Here is a 25,780-nt window from a genome sequence, read left to right as displayed (position 1 = left end):
TATTAATTGACAAATTGATACTGAATCATCTTAGACCGACAGTTGCCAAAAACCAACAAGTATAATAAATAAATAATCAACGTTAATTAAATTGGACTTTGTTATTTAAAGCAGTAATTTTGGAGAAATTAAGGAAATGATAGAGCGAAATTCACAGGAATTATAAATTCCTCCACAAGGGGGTGTATAACCTTAGGACTTAGCCTACAGCCCTGCACATTATTATGAATATTGTATAAATTGTTGCACATAAAACAGAATTAAAATAATCATTTATAAGCAATTGATGAATCCCATTTGATCTTATCATGAAGTGGGATTTCCTTTAGAAATTATGATAGTATAAAATGTTAAATATTTAATGTACTGTAGTTAGACCCTCACTCATCCAATTTAGAAAAAGATAAATTACATGTCAAAATTTGGAGTATAACTTGTACAGGTATGGAGCATATATTGGGCTGTAATAAATCAAAAACCTGTAGATACTATACACCACATAGTACTTGTGACCCTAATTGATCTGTATATAATTAAACTGTCTCCTGCGAGGGTCAAAGAAACATGATCAATGCATTCAGTTGTCGATTAAGTCTGTGCCCGTGGTAAAGTGAAGTTGGTGGCACAGTGTGGTGAATATTAAGTATGTCCGGGCTTTTTCTTAACCGCTCGGCCCCTTAGCCTGAGTTTCCAGAGGCAGTGAACACCGTTCACACAAATAATAATCAACTACAAGGATTTCCCCTCAACAATAAGAAGTTTAATCATCTTTACAAACCAAATTCTTTCCAGATCTGAAGAAAAACCAGAGTGTTGTTCAATAAAATGACATTTTTAATTCGTTTTATGACAAGAAAACATGTGAGGGCATACAGTGCATGTAGTGGAATTATTATAATAAAATGAAACATTTATATATTATGATTCAGAAAGTACAAAAATAAAGATTCTATCATTGATGGAAAACTTGTTCCAACCCCATTATAATAGTTATATATGTATATTTTTACATATATAACTGAAATCATGAAAGGAAATAACTTGATATACAAATATGCTATGATCCGTTTGATATCACCATTTTTACATCAACATATCTATATAAATATAGATATATACATCTCAATGGTAAAGATAATGATATAAATAGTAAAACAACAAGCAAGCCATTCCAATGCTTTTAATTTATTGAAGAACAGAACAGGAAGTGTTAGTGTAAATGTATCAAGGCTGCTGTACGACTTGTATTAAGTCTGAACTTGTAGTTGTTTAAGGATGAAATGAGAGGGAGTCTAAAAAGATCCCTCCAAAACTGTACAGTAATCGGCCATACCAGTGCACGTGTGATGTCTGTCTATCAGAAAGATGCTTCTCTTCCATCCCCAGAGGTTCACTCAGATTGTCTTGTTTGTTTACAATATCTTTATTCACATAAACACATGCTTTGTCCTTCGCGGGAAAAGTGCTAGTATGAAATGGAGCTTTAGTGAAAGCTGCTTCACTCTGGGTGGTCTGCTGTTCTTTGGTCGTCTCCCCCCATAGAAGCAGGTTGAATGAGAGGAGGAGGCGCAGAGGACCAAACGCCCAGTGTGCCAGTCTGTGGTGTTCCAACAGCGCGTAGTTGGATGCAAGAACTCCATCAATGAACAATGTACCAGCTTCTGTCAGGGGCGCATACACTCCCATACTCTCCTCTACTGAAACTGAGATGATTCGAGAAGGACGCACATGACCCTCCGCTGTATGGACCAGAACACAGTCTCCTGTTTTGACCCTGTTAGCAAACCGGGCCTGGTACTCACTACTGTCCAGTCTGCAGTGGTGAGCTGAAAAGACCAAGTGGTGTGCGGTGAGGGCCAGTCTGTGGCCGTCCTCCGTCTCCAGAGACAGGAAAGTGGAACAGCTTTCTTGGTCACGGTGCAGAAACAAGATGACTGGGCTGAACACGACCTGGCCTGTCCCAGACAGGGCCATGACTCTGTCCCCAGGAGCCAGTGATGACAGGCTCTTCTGTCCCCCTCCAGCGACAGTCACCCGGGCCCAGCCTGGGAAACAGCCCCCCTTTTCCACTGCGACGGAGTGATCTGCAGGAAGATCAGCAGAAAAATACACGATTAACACAAATTGTGTTCCTTTTTCCTTTTCTTAAATGTCCTGGCGCACCATTTAGTGATGCGATGACATTTGACACAGTTAACAGCATGATCTCAGTGTGAAAGTGCTCTCTCTTAAAAACTTACCAGCTTTTACTGAGCAGTGGATGTGATATTTGGACTCGTAGTGGACCCAGTCGAAGCCAGCCTCCACAGCCAGCTGGGCGAGGAGACCGTACTTCTCTGTCTCTCTGTCATCAGTGGTTATGTCCACAGCCCGGCCCTCATAGTGCAGGGAGCCAAGAGGATGGTGGCCGTCTTCATCCCAGGCCTCTGTCACACGTAAGTGTACCCCTGGCCACTGGTTCATCACTGCAATAGCCAACCTGTTCAAACAGTCCTTGCATCGCTGGAACAGAATGAAAAAGAGGGAAGGATTTAACTTGTGAACAGATTCACCTCATAAATTGGATGATTAACAAGACAGTGCAGTAAATGTACAAATAATATAATTGAGGTAATTTAGATAAGATGTCTCCATTACATACAGCTATTTGTTTACCAGAGAGCTCTGACAATACAAAGGAAATATTCCTCCTAGTGAACTCGGCCACAGCTTGCAATCTAATTGAAGGGATCTTCATCAAAAAGGTTTATGCTAAACATGTTTTTATAGATGTTTAAAATGTTTCCAATAAAAAAAGGCCCATAAATGGCTGTATGATTTATACACTCATATACGATTTATACACTGACTCAATTATCCGGAGAGAGTCGAGTGCAAGAATTATTCTAAAGAAAACTACATATGCGTAGAGTTGGGATCCAATAACTTCTTCCAACTTGGTAAAAAGGTGTTACTAGATATTTTGTTAATAGCAGTTAGACTCAATACTAAATATACAGTACATCAGGAAAATGTTAGAACTTTTACTTCTTGAATAAAAAGTTTTTATAAAAGTGGAACCAAGATTCAACAAGGTATTTGAATAGAGAAATAATCAGATTCAATACTGGACTTTCAATCTTTATATGTAGGGAATGTACAATAATTTGGATAAACGTGTATTTGAATCCGTTTAAAGTCGTCCATTGTTTTGCCTTTTAAATGTATGGTATGTGTGGTTGTGGTTGTTGGCTTAGGAGGTTGGAGTTGGGAGCCAGGTTTATTCCAGAAGTAAAAATACTGTTTTGCGATTTTTTTGTTGCATCTTTGGATAAAACTGAGAAGAACATAGAAGAAAAAAGAATCCTCAGGTTAGTTAGGATCATTTTATTGATTTGGTCGGCACATGTACAATGTACCGTGATGGGCCTGACTCAGCCAAACGCAAGTCGAAGTGACAGACACTGGTAATCATTTATTTACAGTGGGAATGGCACCTATAGGTCAAGAGGTATGTACAGAATGTGACTCTCCTCCACACCTCAGCTAGCAAACAGACATTAAAACAGCTCAGAAAACAAATGATGCCAGTACTTCCGCAGCGTCTCTGGCATTATCACACAGTTCCTCCTCCGCTCTGCTTAAGTCCATCTCAACCTTGCTCAAACCAGAACAAAGCTACTGTAGCCTGCTTGCCACATTCCTTTGCCTTTTTCGACAGGGTGACAGAATAATCAAGGCCATTCTCTGACTCTCCAGATTGTTCCAGGCATGAGTTTCTCGTCTTCAACCCCTGAGACCTTTGATGAGAAATGCGCACAGTGACTCTTAACACCCCCCCCCCCCCCCCCCCCCCGCCCGTGGGCCGTAATATTACACACTGTGTCAGCATTGTCACAAAATAGAAGGCAGAGAAATGACAAAGTCAGCATCCGTAGTTATACACTCATCAGCGTCTCCTGGACGTGAATTCACTTGTGACTTGGCCTGTGATCGATTGAGTAAAGCTTATCTTGCGGCGGAGTTAGTAAAACAAGGGTTTTGAGAGAAAGTGGTGAGAGAGGGAGAGATGGAGAGAGGGGAAGTAGGGTGAGAAGAAAGCAGTTTAGAGAGAGAGTTGAGGTTGGGACTAAAGACAGAGGCCAGAGGGGAAGAATGTATGGGCATGAACTTGGGAATGTGACACCGAGAGTGAGAAAGCGAGAGAGACAGAAAACAAACTGGGAACATTTTTCTCGCAATGCCATTGAAGAGAGGCGTTTCATTGTCAGAATCACAATAGTCGCCTTTCCAACGGTGCCATTACTTCAGCAAGCGGGAATTTTGTATAGGCGACCCCTGCGAGTCTCCAAGTGACGCACAAAGAGCGTCTTTCACATCTGGGCGAAAAAAAGGGCACATGCACACGTACACACACTCAAGCTGGGCATCAGAAGGGCACACACATACAACCGCAGATTTACATCACAAAGAAATCACTCGGAAAAAGGAAAGAACACAGATTTTATAACAATCACAGAAAGCCGCAGCATCCGATCAGAGTGACCCCGTTGACATTCAAAATATTTTGTCCAAATAGTCCTTCATCTACCAATTGTCTTTTCTATGCATGATCTTTAAATTCAGGTTCCCATCCCGAGTAAACAATCAGGAGCTCAAGTGCAGGTGCCATGCCTGGGTCATTTTTCCCGGCAGGCACACTGAGAACCTGCCTTAGGAGTAGTTTTATTTCCAATAACAAAGACTTTGGTTAAAGATTAAAAGGAAGTGTTCCTGGGGGAGAGCTCGGCCTCTTAAGGGGTAGTGTTGAATTACATCCTGATCTTCTTATCTCAAGAAAAAGGGAGGGGAAGTTTGGTTAAAACATACACACTCTGTGTTGAACATTTGTTTGTGTGTTAAGAGCCTGGACCGGGCTGGCAGTGAAGAGTACAGCGAACAGGGAATAAGGTTATTGGATTAGTTTTTTTACATTAAGAGTCTGTGCACTGATCGTACAACACAACAATCCCCAGGTATCACTGTGGTTTATGGAACCAGGTGATCCAGCAATTCATCCCTTTCAACTCAATCCTTCAAATCTGAGATAACCGAACTTGACAACAACACACCCGTCTCACCTTGGTCATGAAGCGGTCGGCGTTGGTGTTCTCCTCATCCTTGAAGACAATGTCTGGATTGTAGTTGCATACGAGTTCATTGAAGCGCTCGGAGTTGCGTGTGATCTTGCCCTCTGCTCTCCCGCTGGCCCCGAGGTTGTTCTCTGAGAAGTTGGGGAAGAACTGCTTGTAGTGCATGGCCGTGAGCTTCCTGGGCCTGGAGCGTACGCCGTACCCGGGACCAGGTCCACATCCCTGCACCAGCCATATACAGGTCCAGGTGGCGAGCAGGCCGGGCCGTGCCAGGCGGGCCCACCAGGACTGCTTCATTGGGGGGGAGGGTTGGGGCTCCCAGGGGTCAGTGGCTCACAGTGCCTACAGTGACAGCCCAGGTCCAGGTGTGCGATAGCATGTGAATGAGGATCAAAGCTCGGTCCATTCCAGATCATGGAGTATTGGTGATATATTTTTAAATCACAAAAAACTTACTAAACTTTGGTATTTGTTAGAACTTCTTTGGACAGTTTTCACCCATTGATCAGAATAGATAGAGCTCAACAGCAGAAAGGCAGACTAAGTTGACAGGTCTGATGAACACAAGCTGATCTGATTGGCTGTAATCTAAAGTTTGGCATCAATAAGGGGACCCAACATGTCTCCCAGGTTTCTGTCCAAAGTTCCAGCTGCTTTACTCAGAAGTCCTGCGCACTTGAGATCATCTCTCCACGCGTCCTCCTCCGGAACCTGTCTGAGCACAGGTGTTCTCTCTGGGTCTCTGCTCACTTACCGCCTCTCTCTCTCTCTCCACGCACTTCCCCTCGCCAGACACACAAAGTGGCGCACGCCCGAAGAGCGAACGGCTCCCTCCCTGACTCCCCGCAGTTCCTACACGCACGCTCCTGCTGTGGACGCTCTCATCCTCTCTGTTCATCCATGAAAATGAGTTGTGTTGTTTTCTTCCCCTCCTTCTCTCCCTCATCCACCGTCTTCTGTCGCGTCCCAGCGCTCCTGGCCACCTTGCACCAGCCATTGGGTCTTATTAGTGTCCGGACGAGATTGCCCTCCCTTCCTCTGCGCGCTCCCACTGCGGCAAGCACACGCCTCCAAAATTCACCCTTACAAAGGACGTATGATTAGCCTACTTATGTTAACACAATGACCCCCCCCCCCCCCCCCCCCCCCCCCCCAAACCTCCTTCTCCACCTCATTAAAGAATAAGAGAAGGCTAAATACAACTCTTCCAATGCAAAGTTAATTCAATGCCATCCAACCGCCCACCTTACATCTAAATGTATTTTGAGACATAGTTTTTTTTTTTACCATTTTAAGTATTATCCCAATAGTATAAATAATATTTTATAATAATAAATATAATTATCATCATCATCAATATTATTACTATTATTGTTATTATTATTCAAAATAATCCATTTATTTATGGTACCTTTCAAAACAGCCGTACAAAATGCTTCACAGAAGACAAACCAAACAAGAAAATGACCAATGACGTAATATAAAATATAAAACCAAACACAGCAGATAAGATAATACAACATCAATTAAAAGTAAAGGCAAAGGAGAATTAAAAAAATTAAGTAAAGTAAAGGCAAAAGCCATGTTGTCAAAGTACATTTTGAGAGATGATTTCAGGTAAACTATTCCAAAGGGTCGGCGTCCTGACAGCAAATCGCCCCATCACCTTTCGGTCTTCAGTCTTGACCGAGGAATATCTAACGAGGCCTTCTCAGAAGATCTCAGGGTGAGGTATATGCAGAACATATCAAATATAGTTACATTCATAAAAACTATTTCAGAGGTGAAAATGTTTGCACCATTGCTTCTGTTTGCTCATCCCAACCCATCAGAGTGGAAGAGTCAACTGTGACGAATCTGTGTTATTTTTAGACAGATCTTGAGGTGAGGGTCTCCGAGAGGGAGCACACGTGTCCAGCCTTGACACCCTGACTGTGACTTACAGTGCTGCCTTCCTGTTTGGGGAGCCAGCCTGACCCCCCTGAACCCTGTGCACCCGAGACCCCTCCGCTGGAAACACCCTACGGCCACATCAACATATTATTTTTATCCATCTCAGAACAATAGCTGGGAGAGTCGTAAAAATTAGTCAGATAATGCCGAAGAGGGAGCAAAAGAGAGAAGGGATCCTAGTGTCTCGGGGGTCTGACATGTGCAATCACATACGGAAGCTTAAATTAATGACAGAATAAAGGTCGTCGTGTGTTGCCGTCCTATCTCCAGCTTCCTGGAACACTTGAGGCCTCGATACATCACGGCCAGTTCCTTCGCAGTGACTTTGTTTCAAAGAAAAGCTATCGCGCTCACAACAGAGCTGCTCAGGACTATCTGGAGTTTATAGTTTTGTGTCAGTGTGTATCTTGATGGTTTGCTGGGGCCACATCTTTAAGACGCTTTCCGAATATATCACTGTAAGAGCAGACACTTAGTATCCATAAAGCACCTGTGAATTTATCATCGACTCCCTGATCCAAACTTTACTTACAATTTAGCTTAGAGGCATGAGGGATAGGTCACAGAGCTCCACAGTGACCGTGGACAGGCATCCTTGTTAGGGAAGTTTCCATAAGATCCCAGGATGTTGTAGGGAGGGGTGGCAAGGCGAAGCAGCATCTTCCTGCCCTCATGATAAACACGGAGGACGGCTCAAGTCTGGCCAAAGCACCGCAGATGGGAGATATCAGCCCTCATGACAAATGCAGGGAATGACTCAATCAAAAAAAAGCAACAAACACTTTCATATCTTCAATTGGCCACACCGACGTTTCTCATCAAAGCCGCATAAGAGAAGAGATTTCCATCCGACATGAAAGGGAGAGGAAGGAAGCAAACATCTGCGGGTTGGAGATGGAAATAAAGTCATTACTATTGGTTTTTTATTTTGTTGCCCCCGTCCCCCTGCCTTCCCCTGCCTCCTTCTGGCTCTTAGCATTTTACTCCCCCGTTTCAGGATGGGAGTACATGGCTGGATGAATGGTTTGGTTTCCTGCAAAGCCACAGCACAGAAAATGAGATCTTTCCGGCCTGAGTTAGACTACCCTGCTTTGTTCTGTCCAAATGGACGGCTGTGTGTACACCTGAGAGGTTTCGTCACGTAGCGTTTGTACCTGTGAGTGTAAATGTAGCTTTGTTTGTGAAGCTTTTGGTGAAAAGCAGAACCGGCTCACGTTCTGCAAATAATGTTCATAATCAAGTGCCGGGAAATATGAATTCAGGATCACAAACTCTTTTTCAACAGAAGAATTGTTATGAGATAGAAATTAGATTTTGAAATCGGTCCAACTGTGATATCTCAAGTGTTTGTCTTGTCTCGTGGAGCTGAATAGACACTCTGCAGGATCCACTTCCTTAGATGGAGGCCGCTGGAAGGGTAAAGGAAAGTCAAGGAACTGACACCTAACCCCCCCCCCAACTCCCAAACACAGACACAATCACCCGCCCGTCCTTTCTCTTTGACCGCCGCTGCTGCACCGCCCAGCTCACTGTCTCCCGCCGTGTTATCGGCTCAGGAAGAGGCAGGGTGGTGCGTTCTGATGTGGCTGCACATGCTGGAGGATTCTAGCCTCATGTAGTGTAACTCTGTGTTGGAAGCATACCTCACATGATACGCCTGACACTGTATGTCGGGTGCTGATTTCAGGTCTGCCACTTGAAGCGATGTGAAAAGGGAAAATAGACATGTTGGGTCCAGGAGTTGTTGCTCAGTCGCGATGTGGCCTTTGAAAGGGAGCACCAGTGAGCTGAGGTTGAAGGTGCTGCTGCACTGACGTGGACAATAGACTCAATAGGGTGGAACTTCCTGGCCACTGACAAGCAGGTCAAACGTCAGATGTGATGCTTTACCTTCTTTTGAGTCAAAATATCATTTAAATTCTCCATACCACATTATGTACGCTTGAATGGGTCTCTATTGACATGAATTAAATTGTGACATTATGGGTTTCTTTCTGTGAGTCCATATCACATCGCTCTCCCAGACCCGGCGAGGCGAAGGCCTGTGCCAGTCCACCGTGTGAAGCAAGTGTGCCGTGAGTGTGCAGGCAGGATGGCGGGCAGCTGTGGCAAACGGACAGTACGGCCCTTTATCAGTTGATTAGCGAGCAAGTCTCGCCTTTTCCTGTGAGTGTTTCTGTATTTGCGAGCGTAAAACGAGGGAATAACAGCCCCTAATGCACTTTGGCATGAACTTCAAACGGCCGACTGTCAGGAAAGCTAATCTGTGTCTTTGTCCCCCCTTCATTCTCATGTTTTGACAATAAAGATAGCCTATCTCATCCCATTACAAGCTGCCCGTCTCCCGCCTTGTCCCTGATATGCCCGACAACCACTCCAACAAGGCGCGTTACCCAATGGGACTGCTGGGACACCTTGATTGCACTGCTATCAACCCTTTAATATTTTGCTGCAGGGAGAGGTGCTGCACCATTGTTTCTCCAACAGAATCCAAGGTTAAGAATGATATGTTGAGTGTGTGTGTGTGTGGGGGGGGGGGCTCAGAAGAGAGAGTGGGTCATCCACTGACCAGTGTGTCAGCGGTTTGAGCTGGATTCAGTGTACCTCAGTGCCCTTGGGCAAGGCACTGAACCAAGAATTGCTCCTGACGATCAGTGAGTGAATGATGTCATCCAGACTAGAAAATTGCTATACAAGTACAAATCCTGTTGGTTGCTTCTGTTCTTTATAGAGCTAATTCATCAAATCTGGCGTAATAATGTAATGCACCATTAGCAAAAAAAATTGCACAGACCCGGCAAAGAACAACACATGGGTTGGACACACAGACTCAGTAGTCTCGTTACTTTAAGGTCAAGGAGCTTTTCCGTTTTAGTAGTGGCCGATTGGACTTTGGCAGATTTATTTTATATTTTACGAGAGGAACGGTGTATATTCACTAAGCATCACTTACAAATGCTTCAGTGTTGTTCTAAATATGCTTTCCAACTCAATATTGTGAGTTTTAAGTATAAATTGAATTGAAACCCTGAACCAAAAACTGTCAGCATCACCCTGGGTTAGTTCAAACTCAACTCTTTTCTTTCCAGAGACAGTGTTATTGCACTAACACACCACACACACACACACACACACACACACACACACACACACACACACACACACACACACACACACACACACACACACACACACACACACACACACACACACACACACACACACACACACACACACACACACACACACACACACACACACACACACACACACACACACACACACACACACCTTGTATATGTGGCCTATGCATCACTTCCTCACAGAGTACCCAGTCTCCAGATGTGCGAGCGATGTAGCGTCGACATTGGAGTTCATTTCCTTTTGGCAAAGGAAACGCAGTGCAAAACAAAACCTAAAGCAAATAAGCTCAATTAGAACATCCAACAAAACAAGAAACACAAACAAAAAATCAAGAGGGAGAAATTAATCAGAGCCGGGGGGGGGTTTCTTGAGCTGTCTCCAGAAATGAGGAAATTAACAATAAGCAAGGAAAAGGGATGGAAGAAAGGAGGTGGGTGGGTGGGTAGGTGGTGCGGTGAAGGAGTGAACGTCTCTTCTCCTCCTAATTTGCTGGGTTTTTATCTGGCGCTTGCATCAGAGTGGGGAAAGCGTGGGCTACGGCTGTAGTGGCGTCGCGGCTGGACACTGCTGACAGACAGGCCAAAATATGGCTTTCTTCTGCCGCTGATTAAAGAAGTGCAACAAAAGGGTGGAGGGACGCAGAGGACAGACGCCCTCGTCCAGTCACACCCACCCACCACATCAGATCCCTCACGACGTAGTTACATTTCTCTAAAAATGTAACGGCATCAAAGAAACTGTAAGAGTCAGAGAGGCGCGTCTCCCAAAAGGACACAAACACATGGAAAACAAAGACATTTTATTGCTTTCTCCTCATAAAACAATGGTTAAAAATTCAGTTTTAAGAAAATCTGAAACATCAGAGCGTTTCATAAGTAAACACAGAATTTTTTTTTTAATCTTTGAGAATGACTCTAAAGACTTTTTGTCTCAACTGTATCACATTCAAAGTTTTCAACACTGGTTAAAAAAATCCTACGCGTAGTAAGTCAACATGTTAAGTATTGATCCCAAAATGCCCATAAATAAAGATACAAATACAGCACATTATAAACTGTGTGTTCCCAAAAACCAAAAAAGAAAAATCCCGGAAAAAGTGACATAAGTAAACCTCAGAGTGCTCCATATATAATACATATAATAACTAACCAGAGAGAGGTTTGCGACACACTGTCCCCTGCTGGTCAAACCATCCGCTTTTCACCTGCTGATACAGCAGCGACAGCACATGGTGACACAAGATCATCAACACATTGAGGATAAGATACAGCTGATAAAAGAGAATCTAAATAAAAACCCAGCAGAGGACTGAATGGATTGACAGTCACATTTACTATTCGAAAATACTCTGAGACAATTCTGAGCTTTCACCCAAAGTTCAAGGAGAATGATATTTAAAAAAAAAAAAAATACTTCACAGAAATAATACAGGAGAGACTAAAATAAAATTCACCTTAGGTAAAGATGAGTGTGATTTTTTTTACTCATGAAATATTGCACTTTCCCACACAGATTTGTAATAATTCACAGTTTGATTGGTCTAAGGCACAAGTTTCTCCTGGTGAGTGTCACGTCGCAGACAGATTTCTTGCATAAGACAAAGTAAAGCTTTCTTTTTTGGGTTTTTGTAAACTACTAGTCCTCAGACTCAGTAAGCTTTCTGTCAGCTTGAAAAACATATTAACCCTGCTCAATAATAAATCACCACGAAGATGTTCTTAATTCTAAAAGTTAACTTGTTAGTAAAAGAGCTCAATCATTCAGACTACGACCTCACTCTCGTATCTTCCCTGGTGTAATCTGTGGAATCACAGATAGACAAGGTACCTTGTGTCCTACTTGGACTCATTTACTACTTCCTCTCATTAACTCACATAACACTGGTTCAGACTGAGCCACGAAACCCATGGAGTTAGATTCCCGATCCTAAAATAGTGGGGTAGCCCAAGAGAGGAAAGCGTGGGGAAGCCACGAAGAGAGCGAGAACACTCCATCGACCTGAAGCAGGAAGAGGAAGTTATGTCACAGCGACAATGTAATAATTCAAAATGACTCTGCTGACTTTCATATGTGTCAAAAGAGCAACGGCTGTGTAATGAATCCTCTTTTTGAAAGGCGTCGGGTTCGCAGGGGGTTGTTCTGTTTTTTTCCACTATAGCAGGACTACTAGAATGGCTGTAATCCTTGTTTCCCTGGTTCCAGTCATAACCATGACTCTGCTAAGCACTTGTACCAGCACTTGTATTGCAGTCAACTATCTGCACAACTATGGACCCTGATAAAATGGTCACAGCCAGAGCTCCCACTTGAAGGACACAGACAGAACTTCTCCGGTCTCTTCACAGGAGGCGAGCTGATCTGCGCACCAACTGGGAAAGGGACTAAACCGCAAATGCATTGAATCCAATAGGTGCACATTTGAAGTTGCCTCAGTTTCTTTGAGGAAAGGCAGTTGTGAAGTGAACAAGTCACTGGATTTTAGAAAGTCCACTGGCCAGGAGGAGTCTGAAGGGGACGGTGGACCGTGACACAGTTGAAGGCAGCCTATGGAGACCTGCAAAAACAGTGACAGAAACCCAAAGGTCAATGACATCACACACAATCACAAGGTGGAGCAACACCAAGAAAAGCTAAGAAAAGCTAAGAAAAATAGGGATTTAGGTAAAGTCTATTAATCACAGAACAAAAGTAAGCTGGGAGGCAATGGGGAAGTGCAAGAGAGCTGCCATGGTGCAGAGATGCTATCTGCTCTGTGAGGAAGGGGATTGCGTGTATGTGTGTGCGAGTTTGGCGTGTCCCTGGAGTGCTTGTTTGTGTTGGGTGGAGGGTTTAGAGGGTGTGTGTCTGGGGCGGTGTGCCTGAAGGTCCCCAAGGGGACCCGACTCTCCTCTTGTCCCTTTACACTTTCCTGAAAGAATTGTATTCGTTCTATCTGAGGAAGAGAGACCAGCCCATTGGGGAACTGGGCCAAAGGTGGGAAAACTTATCACACAACTATCCAAGTGCAACTTATTTCAGCACGAGACAACCACAAGGACAGAAGAATGCAGGGATAAAAAGTGTTCTCATCTTGTTTAGGAGTAGAAAATGTAATTAAACTGACCAAAGGCGCGGATGAGCTCTCTCTGAACTGCCCAGGTGACGGTCTTGATGAGGGAGGCCGAGGTGAGACCAGCGAACATCATGTTGTACAGGAAGACAATGTAGAAGTTCCCCAGCCAGTTGTAGCGACCGAAGTCTCCCAGTAGATCGAAGCGGGTGATTCCTGACACAAAGGAGGCCAAAGAAAAAAAAATCCACATGTGAACCAGTTGCTCAATCCAAGCTGAGCCTTCAGCTGCAGACTGTGTTACACAAACACCCTCTTGTGGTCAAAGCTCAAATTACAAGTAAAATGTTGACTTGCGCCTAATGTTGAATAATAGATGTGTCCCAGTTCAACACTACAAAGTAATTCACAATCTGCTGCACACCCATCGTCCAAACTTAACAGCTGCAGTACAGCTCCTATAAAATAATTCTTCATAACATAAATCAACCTATTTTTCTATTATACTTCTTGAACTACTTTCTTTTCTGAATTGCACTTGTTTTTGCACTGTGGGAAAACAGCAGCGGCACATAAATAAATATTTAGATATAGATTTACAAATATTTAGATGTATGCTTGCTATTACTTTTCCACTCTGTGTCAGTGCTTGCTCAAAACCTGATTAGTGCTAGCGTGCAGGATGAAACTGGGATAAATGCTGCATTTGTCATTTATGCTACTTACTTACCAAGTGTGCGTGAGAAGACCGGCAGTGCAGAGCTCAGGATAAGCAGTGAAACACAGTTTGCAATTATCTGAAAGGAACAGAAATGTAGAGATTACTAAAAAGGGTCTCAACACAATACCTAACTAGTTTCTAATGATATCTCACTGTGAGTTTAGATAGACGTCAGGTTTAGCTGTCAGGCACCTGGGTGAGGTTGGTGTCCTGTGCACGAGGCAGGAGGCTGATGAAGAGAGGAGAACTATAGAAACCAACTACTGATGATACCATTAGGTAGCTGACAATCATTTTAAGGACAACACTGGGAAGAAGAGCGATTCTCTGACATAGATAGTAACATCTAGAAAGTGTTTTCTAATTAATGAATAAAATTACATGAGTCGACAGCTCACACGCTGGTCGGACAACAAGGACAGTCTGTTGGTAGCTGAGTCATGGCCACATATACATGACTAGTTAACAACACACACACACACACACACACACACACACACACACACACACACACACACACACACACACACACACACACACACACACACACACACACACACACACACACACACACACACACACACACACACACACACACACACACACACACACACACACACACACACACACACACACACACACAATGAAAGGATACAGGATGAGGACTACTTGAACTGCAGCGCCCAGCGAGCCGAACATAGAGAAGGAGGCCCTTCCCAGGTGAGGGTCCTAAAAAAGCGAGAAACCAAACATCAGTCAGTCAGTGAGCACCGACCACAAGCTGTTGCTCGTTTCTGTTTCTCTCTGGCAAAAATCCTCACCTCCATTCCTCTGGGCATAGCTGTCTCATACAGGAGCAACTCCAACACGTTGAAACAGACCATCAGCACACACATCACCTGAAGAGACAGAAACAGAAGTCATACAATGAAAACAACCATCTGTGTTATTAGATTAAAGTTAAGAACGGTGTGGTGTCGTTGATGAATAAGTGTGTACCGTCAGTGCGAGGAGCCCAAGCATGGCCAGTGGATAGCCAAGATTACGCTGCCATGGGGACGCTCTCCTACGCATCTCTGTTTGGAGGGGGGGGGGGGGGGAATAACTTATCAAACATGTGATCACTGTGATAGAAGCCGAGCAGAGAGCTGCCTGTTCAGTCCGTCTCACCCAGAGCGATGCGCTTGCCCCGCACTGTTTGGTGCTCCTTTTTCATCGCATCCATGTTCAGCTTGACCCAGCAGGATGTGCTACCGCCTTCGACCCAACAACACATGATAGAGACTAGAAGTTAGTCAGTCAGCTTTAAATGAATCATCAGGAAATGGCAGAGGACCGTGTTCATGGTTGGTCTCTTACAGTTCAGTTTCCTGGAGAGCGAGTCTTCCTCAAACGTGGTGCAGTTCAGTGTTTCATCCACATCCTCCAGCAGCTGCAGAGGACAGGGTCGATAGAAGATGAAGATGAGATGAGGAATCCAGAGAAGGAATCCAACAAATTTTGATAATTTCTGACTTTTATTGCAGCGCCAACATGTGGTTTGTTTTAACAACTGGAGGGATTACAGTGATATGTAGTCCAGATATCTGTGTCTTCCTTATACCATTAACCTGACTATTTTTTAAACCTCAATATTTTAAATTGTCCAATACTTTGGTATAATTACTGTACTTGCAAAACTAACAACAGTTATCTGCAGCTACAGTTCATGTTGCACGTCAACATGTAAAACTAAAGATGTGTCATCCATCCATGCTTCAAACAACTCTATAGTATGTGTGTACTACATAAAATTAGTGTTATACCATTTATATATTAACAGGAAATGATAGAAGACATTTGTTCTCAAATTAATCAAACTCTGATAAGCTACCGCCAATTCATTAACACAGACAATCATATTTTCCTGAAATGTAACATTTCCTCCACACTCAAAAATCGAATTTATTTATTTAGGATATTCTCTGCTGTGGTTGCTTTCCTACTTCCTGGAGTGAGCACACTGTATATTCAAAACCTTCGAAGAGTCCCTGTATGTATCATGGATGTTGGACATAGTGCAAGATGTGTTTGCATTTACTATTTATGGCTGTAAAATCTAAATTCTAGACGTAAGATCGGTGACTCACCCGTGGTTTGACCAGTAGGCTGCCGGTCACACTAAACATTCGGGACAACCCAAAGGGGGTGCACACTGAGGAGAGACACACACAGATGGTGATATCAAAGTGTCGTCCACTACAGATTTGAGCTGATATAAGTAATTATAACTAACATGTACTCACGCAAAAGCAGCAACACTCCAACCAGAGAGATGCCAGAGTACAGATAGGGAAGGTAATACTCCCACAGATCTAAAAGTCACAGGAGGACAGTATAAAGGAGCTATAATAGAAGAAACCAAAACTGTCACTGAAGGATCATTACTTTCGAAGGAGGCGACTCACCGTAGAGGCTCTTTCTGGCGATGTTGTCATGGAGGAGGGCAGATGCCACCCACACGATGCCCAGCACGAGCAAGGCCAGCAGCAACAGCAGCACAAACGCCTCATACACTCGGGCCATCACCCCCTACACACAAAAACAGATACTCTTATCAACAGGTTCAAGAGTCTCTATTTCTTAAATGGTTTCCAGGTTTAGAGCCACCATTTCCAACTGAAAGATAAATGCTGTACCTTCTTGGACCCCGCAAATCCCTCAGACTCCGTGAAGAAGTAGGCGAAGGGCATGAGGAAGAACAGGGACAAATTGGAGAAAAGGAAAACTAGGTTCCACAAGCCTGACAAGGGAGGAAGAGAGAGATTTATCCAACACGTTAGTTTTCAGTGCAAACATTCTTGATTGCGTTCAAGCATTTCAGCAGTACCAATGAAAACCACAAAGGGGCAGAGTCCTGCAGTCCTCCAATGTAACATGGCAGTTAGATGTTCAAATAAACAAGTCTGTTCAACAATAACAGAAGGAATGGAATACTGTGAGAGATAACCATCAGAACATGATACAACACAGACAAGAAGTGTTGAAGCATTGGATTAGATCAGTGAGATAATTTTTTTCAAACTGAATCACTGCAGCCAGTAAAGCCACAGCCCTCCTATCCCTGATTATTATCCGTTTCTGTTTGGACAGAGGCCAGTGGAGTAATGATCTGGAGGTTGATTCCCAGTGACCCTCTGTAAATCAGATCCAGCTTCAGACAGCCATGACCTCTGCGATGATCAACTGTTGTTTTGGAGTTGTCACCTGGTAGAAACATTACTAACGTACCGTGGATAAGAGATCCGTTCAGCCACTGCATGTAGTAGCTCTGTGGGAAGGTGAGCAGCACCTCGTTGGACAAAATGGAGATGGGGAGGAGGAGCACGGCACACACTGCGACGGACAGGGTGAAGGTACACAACCACAGCCTGGAAGAAGAAGAAAAAGAGGCCATCGGTGAAGTCGCATGGATATTTGGCCAAAGCCTGACATCACTGCCCAGGTGAAAGGCTCGCGTGTCCCGGGGAACACACGACAGCGTGTCGGGGCAAAGGGCGGAGTGACACAGTAGTGCCCCACTAAACAACCACTAAACAACAACCCAAGCTCACACAAGACAGTGTAATAAATCCACAGCCAAAGGGCCTCGGGCCACAACATGTCACGTCGACTTATCTGCTCAGTACCTCACACTGACACCAGAGCGAGCGAGAACCATTTGATGTGGGTCAGTTAATCATTAGAGGTTTATACTTACGCAATTTTGTTGACGGTGGCATCTTCAATATCATCTGAAAGAGCAGAGACACAAATATCTTTACGTCCATTATACTAAAAATCTATTTGCCATCTTGAACATGGACAAGCTGCAATAAGAACTTATCTTGGAGAAAGGCTTCAACACAGATTGCTGTAAGTGCAATCAGATAAAGTGTTGAAATGTTTAAAGATGGTTCGAACGAGGTATAAATTGACATTTCAACAAAATGTCTGCTTTCGTGACAAAGGTAAAACCTGCCTGGGGCCTGAGTACCATGCTGTGTGTACACAGTGTGGAGGGGAATGTTGCAACAGAAGGGGTCTATATGAGTATGAAAAGAAAATACTGAGTGGGGAGTGAAAGTGGAGGAGCAAGTTAGGAACATTCTGTACCAGCAAAAACCGAAGTCTAGTTAAAACTAAAATAAATAGAGGCTGCATCTTTCCAATATGCTATCACTCTCTTAAAGCAGCACTGCAAGAACCGCTGCAGTGGTAATATACAAACCAGTGCATGATACTGTAACTTTTTTCCATTGCAAATGTTGGCACAGCTGTCGAGGAATGAGGTGAGGTCAGTGAAGCAAACTCCAGCTCTTAGCTCTTGCCAAAAACTGACTTGTTAATTTCTGTTGCTCAATCGTCATTCAGCTACAGGGCACAACTGTTTGGAACTTGTTGATGCATAAACAACGGTTACAACCCGGAGCCATTGCAGAGCAGGTTTCTGAAAAGTGGGCTTTGTCCCAGGCTACAACCCAGCCCAGTCACAGCCGAGCTGAGACTTGGCCAGTTGGACATCCGACATCTGGTTCCAATAGTGGCAAGTTATTGGATTCATTATGTAACTGTGAGCCCAGTCCCACTGCAGGCCGTCAAACTGTTGTTTTTTTTGGTTTAACAATGTTAGAATGCACGATATAGTCAAGTGCATGAGGACTGTCAAGTTTATTGGAATGCTTGTTTGGAGGCTGCAAAGTTGTTTATCAATGCTGAGTTGAACACAAAGTATCTTCTTACATTGCCCCGTTTGTGAAAGATAAAAAGTGAGTGACTGAGTAAAATGAAGCAGATCATTAAGCTCCTTTTGTGGCGTAAGTTATAAAGTATTTGTTTGTTGGAAAGAGTTCTTTTAGGACGTTTTTTTCCCAAAGTAAATGGACCTTAAACCACGACACTGTTCGTCCTGTAGGAGCAGTTTTCACTTCCCCTCCACGACGGCGATCCACCGGAATTCTGCCTGAAGGGTTGTTATGACCTGCCTTCTTCACCTCTGTGATACTCAGGCCAAGGTCCAGAGCTTTGGGTTGAAATAAGCAATGTTCTTGTGCAAACTTACACTATATTTACGTGAATGTAAACAGGAAAGGTGGGAATGATCCAAATCTCAACATATCTACACGTAAAAGTAAAAGTCAGAAAAGCAGTGATTATGAAATGAGTAAGCTTTGTCAAACAGGCCATGTTCATTGTATTGCTTGTCTCAAGGTTGTCAAGCTTTCTGATGCAACTTAAGGCAAGAAAAGATAAGCAGTTATCTCCTGTATTTAGTTACACCCCCCGAACAAAAAATAACACCTGTGCGACAGAATGTGTGGCCTGCGTGAGAGAGAAAAACCACAGCACATTAATGCAATAATTAGGCTTGTCAACACCATCAATTCCCCTCCCGGCATTTCTCCAGAAGGCATTCGTAGAAATCTTTCTCACACAGGAGCTTTCATGTGGTGCTCTCTTTAGATACAAGAGAGTGACTTTAAAACTCACCTGTGACAAACTCTGCCGTCTTCTTGAAGTGGGTAAGTATGAGGTAGGATAATATGTAGAGGCATGTAAACAGGAGCACGCAGATCTGCAGAAGGGACAGAAAGGAATTTGTTTTTTTTGCAAAGCTTGAGAACATGGAGATGGTGTTATTCGTTTTTCTTGTTTTAGCAGCAAGTCCCACGAAAAGACAAGCCGTCTTGTTCCCTTGTGAACTACTGATAATCAACGCACTTATTTATATGACTCATGACTCATGTTTTCTGACTGGTTTGAATAGAATGTTCTGTTGTGTTTCCAATTCAAAGAGAGACAGCTGGACTGATTTCAAACAAAGAGTGAAATGAGTGGCAGACCAGCAGTAGTACACTAAGACGGATTAGGGGGGAGGGGGTTAATACCAGAGAGACAGATCGCCCCAATACTGCCCGTCGAGATCACTGTCTGACAGTTACACTCAATCCACCAACAAATTTAGGTCAGACCTATATTCACTGAGCAATCTGTTGTCTGGTGGAGCTTTCAAGCTTTCACTACAAAGACGACACAAATCACTCGTGTGAAAATCATATAAAACATCAAATATATATATATATATAAATAAAATCGCTTTAATAATAGACAAATGAAAAGATCCCTGGAATAGGGACAAACATTCAATATAAAAACTTTAAGATCAGTACAATTATAACAATAAATGCCACATTTGTCTTTTTTGTTGTTGTTTTAAGACAGATTTTTGCTCCTGAGGGTTGTGGTTTTAAAATCGTCTGTATGTGGAAATTTGAACTAACAACATGTGTTGAGGCTGCTCCATCCCACTCATTCCTCTTTAAGCAATACAATACAAAGGCTAAACGTTCTCTCATGGTTGCTCCCTGATCAGGATGTGGTATAAAAATTAAAAAATGATCATGCTTGTAAGACACACACGTGAGGGTCCTTCTGCTCCCTTCCATACCACATGATGCGCATGCACCAAAATTGCCTGTTAGAATTGATAAAAAGTGCATGTGAAACTGACAGGAATTCCCAATTTAAAAGCAACATTTCCACTTGTTCAAAATGTTGGTTAAAGACCCGCAATGAACCTTGAAGTGAAAATGTTGCTGTGCTGGTGATGCTGTCATCAAATTCTTCTGGGCATACGCAAGTCTGTGATTAAATGGATGTCATCCATTAAACAGCGAAAATGCAGTTTCGCGCTGACGGATGAATGAACTGATGTTGCTAAACCTCGAGCACCGATCAAACATTTCCACATGCTTAGAGAGCACAGTATGTATATGCCCGTGCCTAAGGAAACAAGAGCAACAAACACAGAGAGGCTCTCTAGAGAATGACAGAAATGTGACGACATGCTCGGGGGTATAAAACCAGTTTCTTAAACCAATGTTAACTGAGCATCTTGAGTTCCTTATCAATGCCCCACATCAAACGGGTTCCGGCAAAGTGTACAAACTTATGTTTCCGTTTTATACATCTGGTTAAAATGTGTTTTTGACAGTGACTTGTACACCAAGCTAATCCTGTATTCAAACTGGACTTGAACACACCAACAGGACTGCATTTTGCCTCACATTGTCACACACACACAATTTTGGGTGACACCTGAACAGCGAAGCAGGAGATTCTCTGGTGCAGACGTGTTCATAACAGGAAAACCTCAGGAGCATTCAGGTGAGCGGCGGTGCCTGGGTTGAGCATACTTAAGGCAGGACATAGCTTATAAGTTCCACTGGGGAAATCACATGTACTTCTCTAAAGCAGATCAACAGCAGCGTCAGCCCACATCACCAAAAGCTCTCAAACCTGGTTATCTTTCCAAACAGTTTTCTATTTCGGCATCTTCTATGAGCATGTTACCTCTTTCTCATCCTGAGATATAATGTTTCACATCTGTCATGTGTTAGAAACATCATCAACTCGGTCGTGGTGAATCCTCCAAACGATATCCTGCTGAATTGTCACATGGGCTCTCTCGGATATGATCTGGGTTTTGGGAGCTGGCAGGAGAAAGTCTGGAGATGGTCTGGAGCCACTGACTCTGACATTTTGCTTCTCACATACAGCCCCTCGGGATAATTTCAGTAGAATACCCAGAGTTCAGTGCATGTCTGAAAAGAGCTTTGTAGATATAACCATTTCCCCTCCAACTTAGACATAACAGTAACACTACTGGTAGCACACTAGCTGTATCATGCAAATAACAATAGACCGTTCACAACAAGTAATCAGCTCAGTGTTCAAAATTGTTCAATATTGCGGAACAGTTTGGCAAGGAGCTTGCAAAGGTTAATCCAAGTGTAAAAGGAGGAAACAAAGGATGGGTATAGAGTGAGAAATGGATGAGGGGCAGAATAACCCTGTGGTAGTCACGTGCGGATTGGCAGTGTCAAAGAGCTGGCAGCACACGGCGGGCCACCGGGAGGAGAGTTTAAAGAGACTCAGCATCCAAAGGGGCAGCTTTGTGTTGAGCACCAAGTCTCTGAGTATACTTGGAGCAGTTTAAAATTCACAGAGGAACCTACACATCTTCAAGCTGCTTCAAGCAAAGACAACAATGGAGTTAAACTCTTTCCACTTCTCGCCTGACCTGGTAGTTCCTGAGAAAATTCAAAAGGAGCTGGAGGAGGCTGGCAGTGGAACAGCTCGTCCTTGCATAATGTCAAATGGACTCCCTCAGAGGGGGGCTATTTCAGGGGCAACTCTCAACCAGCTGAACGCGTTCAGGCAAAGCATGTCTTTGTTTTAAGAGGCTAGATTAAGCAAACCCTAACCAATTCAGGATTTATTCAGGGGCCAGAAATAACTTTAAATATTGAAGGGCATTGCCATCCTCATACAAAAGAAGGTGGGCAGCAACAGCCTGTTGTTTCGATCGTTTTACTGCAGGTGTTATCCGTTATTTTCGATAGTTCAGAATGTAAAATTAAAAACAACTCTAATTGCAGTTAGGTAAAAAGGGCTTTGAGAATAGGAAATATATGACAATAGTGACAATATATTTTGGAATTTCCTCCTCAAATGTCCTACAGAAAGTAATTCCTATAAACACACATTTAACATGGATTATTAATGTTTTAGTCTTTTATCAATGATGCAGAACATGCTGGGCGACAGATTTTTCTGCTGAGAAAGATCTTATCGTGACTTTTTATTCTGCAAGCATTGATCCTTGTTGATCCCTCCGGGCTCAGGGTGTTGGCTGTAGGTGTGCACGCCTGGCTCCAACGTTTATATCATCTTACCCAGTTTTTTAAATATGACACAAGTTAAATTTGCCTCTTATCGCAGATGATTTACAATGTCAATTAAAGTGACTGATAAAATGTTCCCATTGATAAGCTGGTTGGTCAGACAGTGGGTTGGCCTTACTTGGGCCGATGATGAATCAATATTTTTAATTTTATATAAAAACTAACAGACCAACCTAGTGACTAAAGCTTATATAAATGTATCATGTCACATAAATACTGCCTTTTTCAGCCTAAAATAAAAATGTATCTGTGCTTCAACAACATACACTGTGTTCTGAAGACTATTATTATGTAAATAAGTCCTTCTGTCTTCAGACCATGTGAGAGATAACTGAAATGAATCTAAAGTATCTATTCATCTGTTCTTCTGATGTGCTGAGCGTTTATCAATTCGATACTGTATGTAGCAACAGAGCTGGTACTTACACTGCAGCTTCATATCAAGTCATTTTAAAATGGGATGAATGATGATGAGCTTTACATTAATCCATTAGTAATCGGAGATGCAGGGGCAGCTGACCAGCCTGAGGCAGCACTGTGACGAGATGGTAAGCAGGAGACCTGAGGCCTGCCAGTGGCTTAAGAAGGGGGTGTCGACTAATAGCATTAGGTCTTTAGGTGAAAGGGACAATGACAAATCAAGGGCATTAGAATAAATATGGGCACCTAATCGATTACTTGTGTAAAAGGTGCAAGTTTTGTTCTCAATTTATAATATTTACTTGCCTTCCAAGACAACTTCCCGAAGACATTGATATTATCCAGACGACGTCATTGAGTCTTTTTGTCAATGTGGGCAGACTTAGGAGTCGCTAATAACTTTATGTGGAAATATTTTAACCTGAGGTTTGTAAACCGAACGGAGAAAGACACTAACAGTGTTTGAGGAGCCAGAAAAATCTTAAATTGAGTTTTGAGTTTTTTTCACTTTCTGAAATATTGTAAGATTGGGCATTTTTCACATTTAGGGGACTGATATTCATGAGTGTGTGCAATTTGGTGCAGATCCAAATAAAAACTTAGATGTAGTGCATTTTCATGGGGTTTAAAAAGGGGATAATTGGGCCTTGGCGAGGATATGCGCTCTGCCTAATAACCTCTCAAGTTCTTCTTTTGAAGTTTTTACAATTAAAAGCAACAGATCTTTCCCATGGCAGACAGTAATTAATCCATAATCTTATGTTCTACTGCTGCACAGTTTGTGCTCATCTACAACCAAAGTCCGTGAAGAATCGGGGCTGAGCAAACCAGTCAAACCAGGACCAATTGATAAGTCAACCACTGAGTCAAACGCATGTAGCAGAACTGATGTCGTCAGTCATCGTCCCTTGTGGTTCACTTTATCAGACATATCTGGTACAGTGGGAAAGGAACTGTCTGTGCAATCACCCTGTACTGTTCAGGTTTAAAGGTCAGCCTCCATGTGTCCTGCTGTTAGAGGACCGATCTCTGTGGCAGGTCTGAAGTTCAGCTGAGCAGGAAGTGGAGGAGTCACACAAAACAGAGACAAGAATGGCAGCTTTAACAGGTAAAAGTTCAAATACTAGCAGCTTGTTGGAACCGTAAATGAAAAGCAGGACGTTAACTGCACAGCTACAATGAGATCAGAGGCGGAGGGAGGATTGAGACAAAGTGGTTAGAAACACAATAAGAGGGCTGCAGATGCTGAGTAAGGGAGTTCCTGTGCCAAACCAGTGACCAGCCGCATCCGTGCAGCAGGAAAGTTCAGCTAACTGCTACAAGAAGCTAGCGTCACCAAGATGTCACTTTAAACGTGTTACAGATAAAAAGCTGAACTGACAGAGCGTGTTGTTCCTGCTCGCACTGATTAGAGAGGAGGGGGCTGTGTGGTTTGCGGCGACCCCTCATATGCATATTAACCGACGGGACCCCCTAACGCCCCCCCTACACACAGACACACACACCCTGTTAGCCCGTCTACTCACGATGGTCTCCCGGACACGGTTGTGGAAAAGTTGCTCCCGAACCGACACGTCCTCCGTTTCCATTCTGCGTAACCATGCCAGTATCCGCTCAGGCTTCAGAAAGCACCGGGGCTGAAGTCCGTTAAGGAGTTAAAAGACGTGACATCTTCAGAAACGCCACGAGTGAGAGTTTCTGTCTGTGTGTGTGTCTGAGTGTACGTGTGTGTGTGTCTGAGTGTACGTGTGTGTGTCTGAGTGTGTGTGGTGCTGCATCACAGCGGAGGAGCCTCCTCGACCCTCCTGCTATGAACCATGGTGGGAGGGGTCGTCAGGGGGAGGGGCCACGTGGAGGGGAGGGGCCTCAGAGCCACAGGTACATGCCAATTATTTTTTATAATAAATAGTTTCATCAGGTTTATTTCATCCATACACAAAGTTTGAGAGAATAGACTTAAATTTATAGAGATCCTTTACAAACACAAGTGATGTACAAAGAAGCATCACAACTAGATTAAAGAACACATAAAAAGCTTTCTGGTGGAAGTTTTGAGGTACTTCTATCAGTGCCTTTTCATTTCATTAAAGCGACTTACAATAAGTGCATTCAACCTTGAAGGTACAAACTCAGACAACAAGAATCCAGAAAGTACAATATTCTTCAAGAAAGCCAAACTACAAAGTGCCAATTTTTTTTTTTTTATTCAATTTTTTTTTATTCAAGGTTTAGTCAGCTGTCCTGATACTATTGGGGAGCTCATTCCATAATTTAGGAGCCAGGACAGCAAAGAGCCTAGATTTTGTTATTGGCAGCTGCAGAGCGGAGTGGACGGATGGGGTGTAAGGTTTGACCCTGTCCTGGATGTAGACTGGACCCGAACCTTTGCTAACACAGAGTTGTCAAAGGTAATAGTCAGGTCGTGGGTGGGTGAGCCTTTCTCTGGAAGGAAAAGTAGTTCAGTCTTATCAAGGTGAATTTTTAGTTGGTGTGCGGACACCCACTGAGAGATGTCAGTCATACAGGCAGAGATTTGTGCTGCTACCTGTGTTTCATATTGGGGAAAAGAGACCGTTTGTCAACAACATAGCTGAAGTAGGAAAAGCCATAGAATGAC

General features: G+C 43.3%; 2 protein-coding genes across 4 annotated transcripts; both read right to left on the bottom strand.

Moving 5' to 3' along the window:
* Positions 1-813: 813 nt before the first annotated feature.
* Positions 814-6,171, bottom strand: dhh (desert hedgehog signaling molecule). Its single transcript, XM_053424327.1, has 3 exons — positions 5,100-6,171; positions 2,241-2,502; positions 814-2,084 (listed from the first exon to the last, which is right to left on the bottom strand). The coding sequence occupies exons 1-3, from the start codon at positions 5,406-5,408 to the stop codon at positions 1,270-1,272; spliced, it is 1,386 nt and encodes a 461-aa protein (XP_053280302.1). The 5' UTR covers positions 5,409-6,171; the 3' UTR covers positions 814-1,269.
* A 4,819-nt stretch (positions 6,172-10,990) lies between these two features.
* On the bottom strand, positions 10,991-24,977 carry lmbr1l (limb development membrane protein 1-like). 3 transcript variants are annotated; one of them, XM_053424324.1, is made up of 17 exons: positions 24,690-24,977; positions 19,487-19,571; positions 17,718-17,751; positions 17,249-17,388; positions 16,657-16,760; positions 16,426-16,549; positions 16,264-16,332; positions 16,108-16,172; positions 15,338-15,410; positions 15,149-15,235; positions 14,978-15,054; positions 14,800-14,877; positions 14,634-14,707; positions 14,171-14,261; positions 13,988-14,054; positions 13,312-13,473; positions 10,991-12,762 (listed from the first exon to the last, which is right to left on the bottom strand). In XM_053424324.1, the coding sequence occupies exons 1-17, from the start codon at positions 24,750-24,752 to the stop codon at positions 12,677-12,679; spliced, it is 1,479 nt and encodes a 492-aa protein (XP_053280299.1). In that variant the 5' UTR covers positions 24,753-24,977; the 3' UTR covers positions 10,991-12,676. The 3 variants fall into 3 exon arrangements, with proteins under 3 accessions (XP_053280299.1, XP_053280301.1, XP_053280300.1); XM_053424326.1 differs by lacking the exon at positions 19,487-19,571 and having other exon boundaries at positions 24,690-24,880; positions 24,911-24,924; XM_053424325.1 differs by lacking the exon at positions 19,487-19,571.
* Between the last annotated feature and the right edge of the window lie 803 nt (positions 24,978-25,780).

The sequence above is a fragment of the Pleuronectes platessa genome, chromosome 6 (genome assembly GCF_947347685.1).
Source record: "Pleuronectes platessa chromosome 6, fPlePla1.1, whole genome shotgun sequence".
NCBI lineage: Eukaryota > Metazoa > Chordata > Actinopteri > Pleuronectiformes > Pleuronectidae > Pleuronectes > Pleuronectes platessa.
Note: the sequence above shows the minus strand (reverse complement) of the source record. Positions and strands in the feature narration are given on the sequence as shown.

Excerpts from the sequence above, each read along its gene's own strand:
- lmbr1l (XM_053424324.1), bottom strand. The coding sequence starts at position 24,752 with ATGGAAACGGAGGACGTGTCGGTTCGGGAGCAACTTTTCCACAACCGT. Across the intron at positions 15,236-15,337 it reads GCTCTCCAGGAAACTGAACT|GCGGTAGCACATCCTGCTGG; the intron begins GTAAGAGACCAA and ends GTTGGGTCGAAG. Across the intron at positions 14,708-14,799 it reads CTATGCCCAGAGGAATGGAG|GACCCTCACCTGGGAAGGGC; the intron begins GTGAGGATTTTT and ends TCGCTTTTTTAG.
- dhh (XM_053424327.1), bottom strand. The coding sequence starts at position 5,408 with ATGAAGCAGTCCTGGTGGGCCCGCCTGGCACGGCCCGGCCTGCTCGCC. Across the intron at positions 2,503-5,099 it reads CCGACCGCTTCATGACCAAG|CGATGCAAGGACTGTTTGAA; the intron begins GTGAGACGGGTG and ends ATTCTGTTCCAG. Across the intron at positions 2,085-2,240 it reads CCACTGCTCAGTAAAAGCTG|ATCACTCCGTCGCAGTGGAA; the intron begins GTAAGTTTTTAA and ends ATCTTCCTGCAG.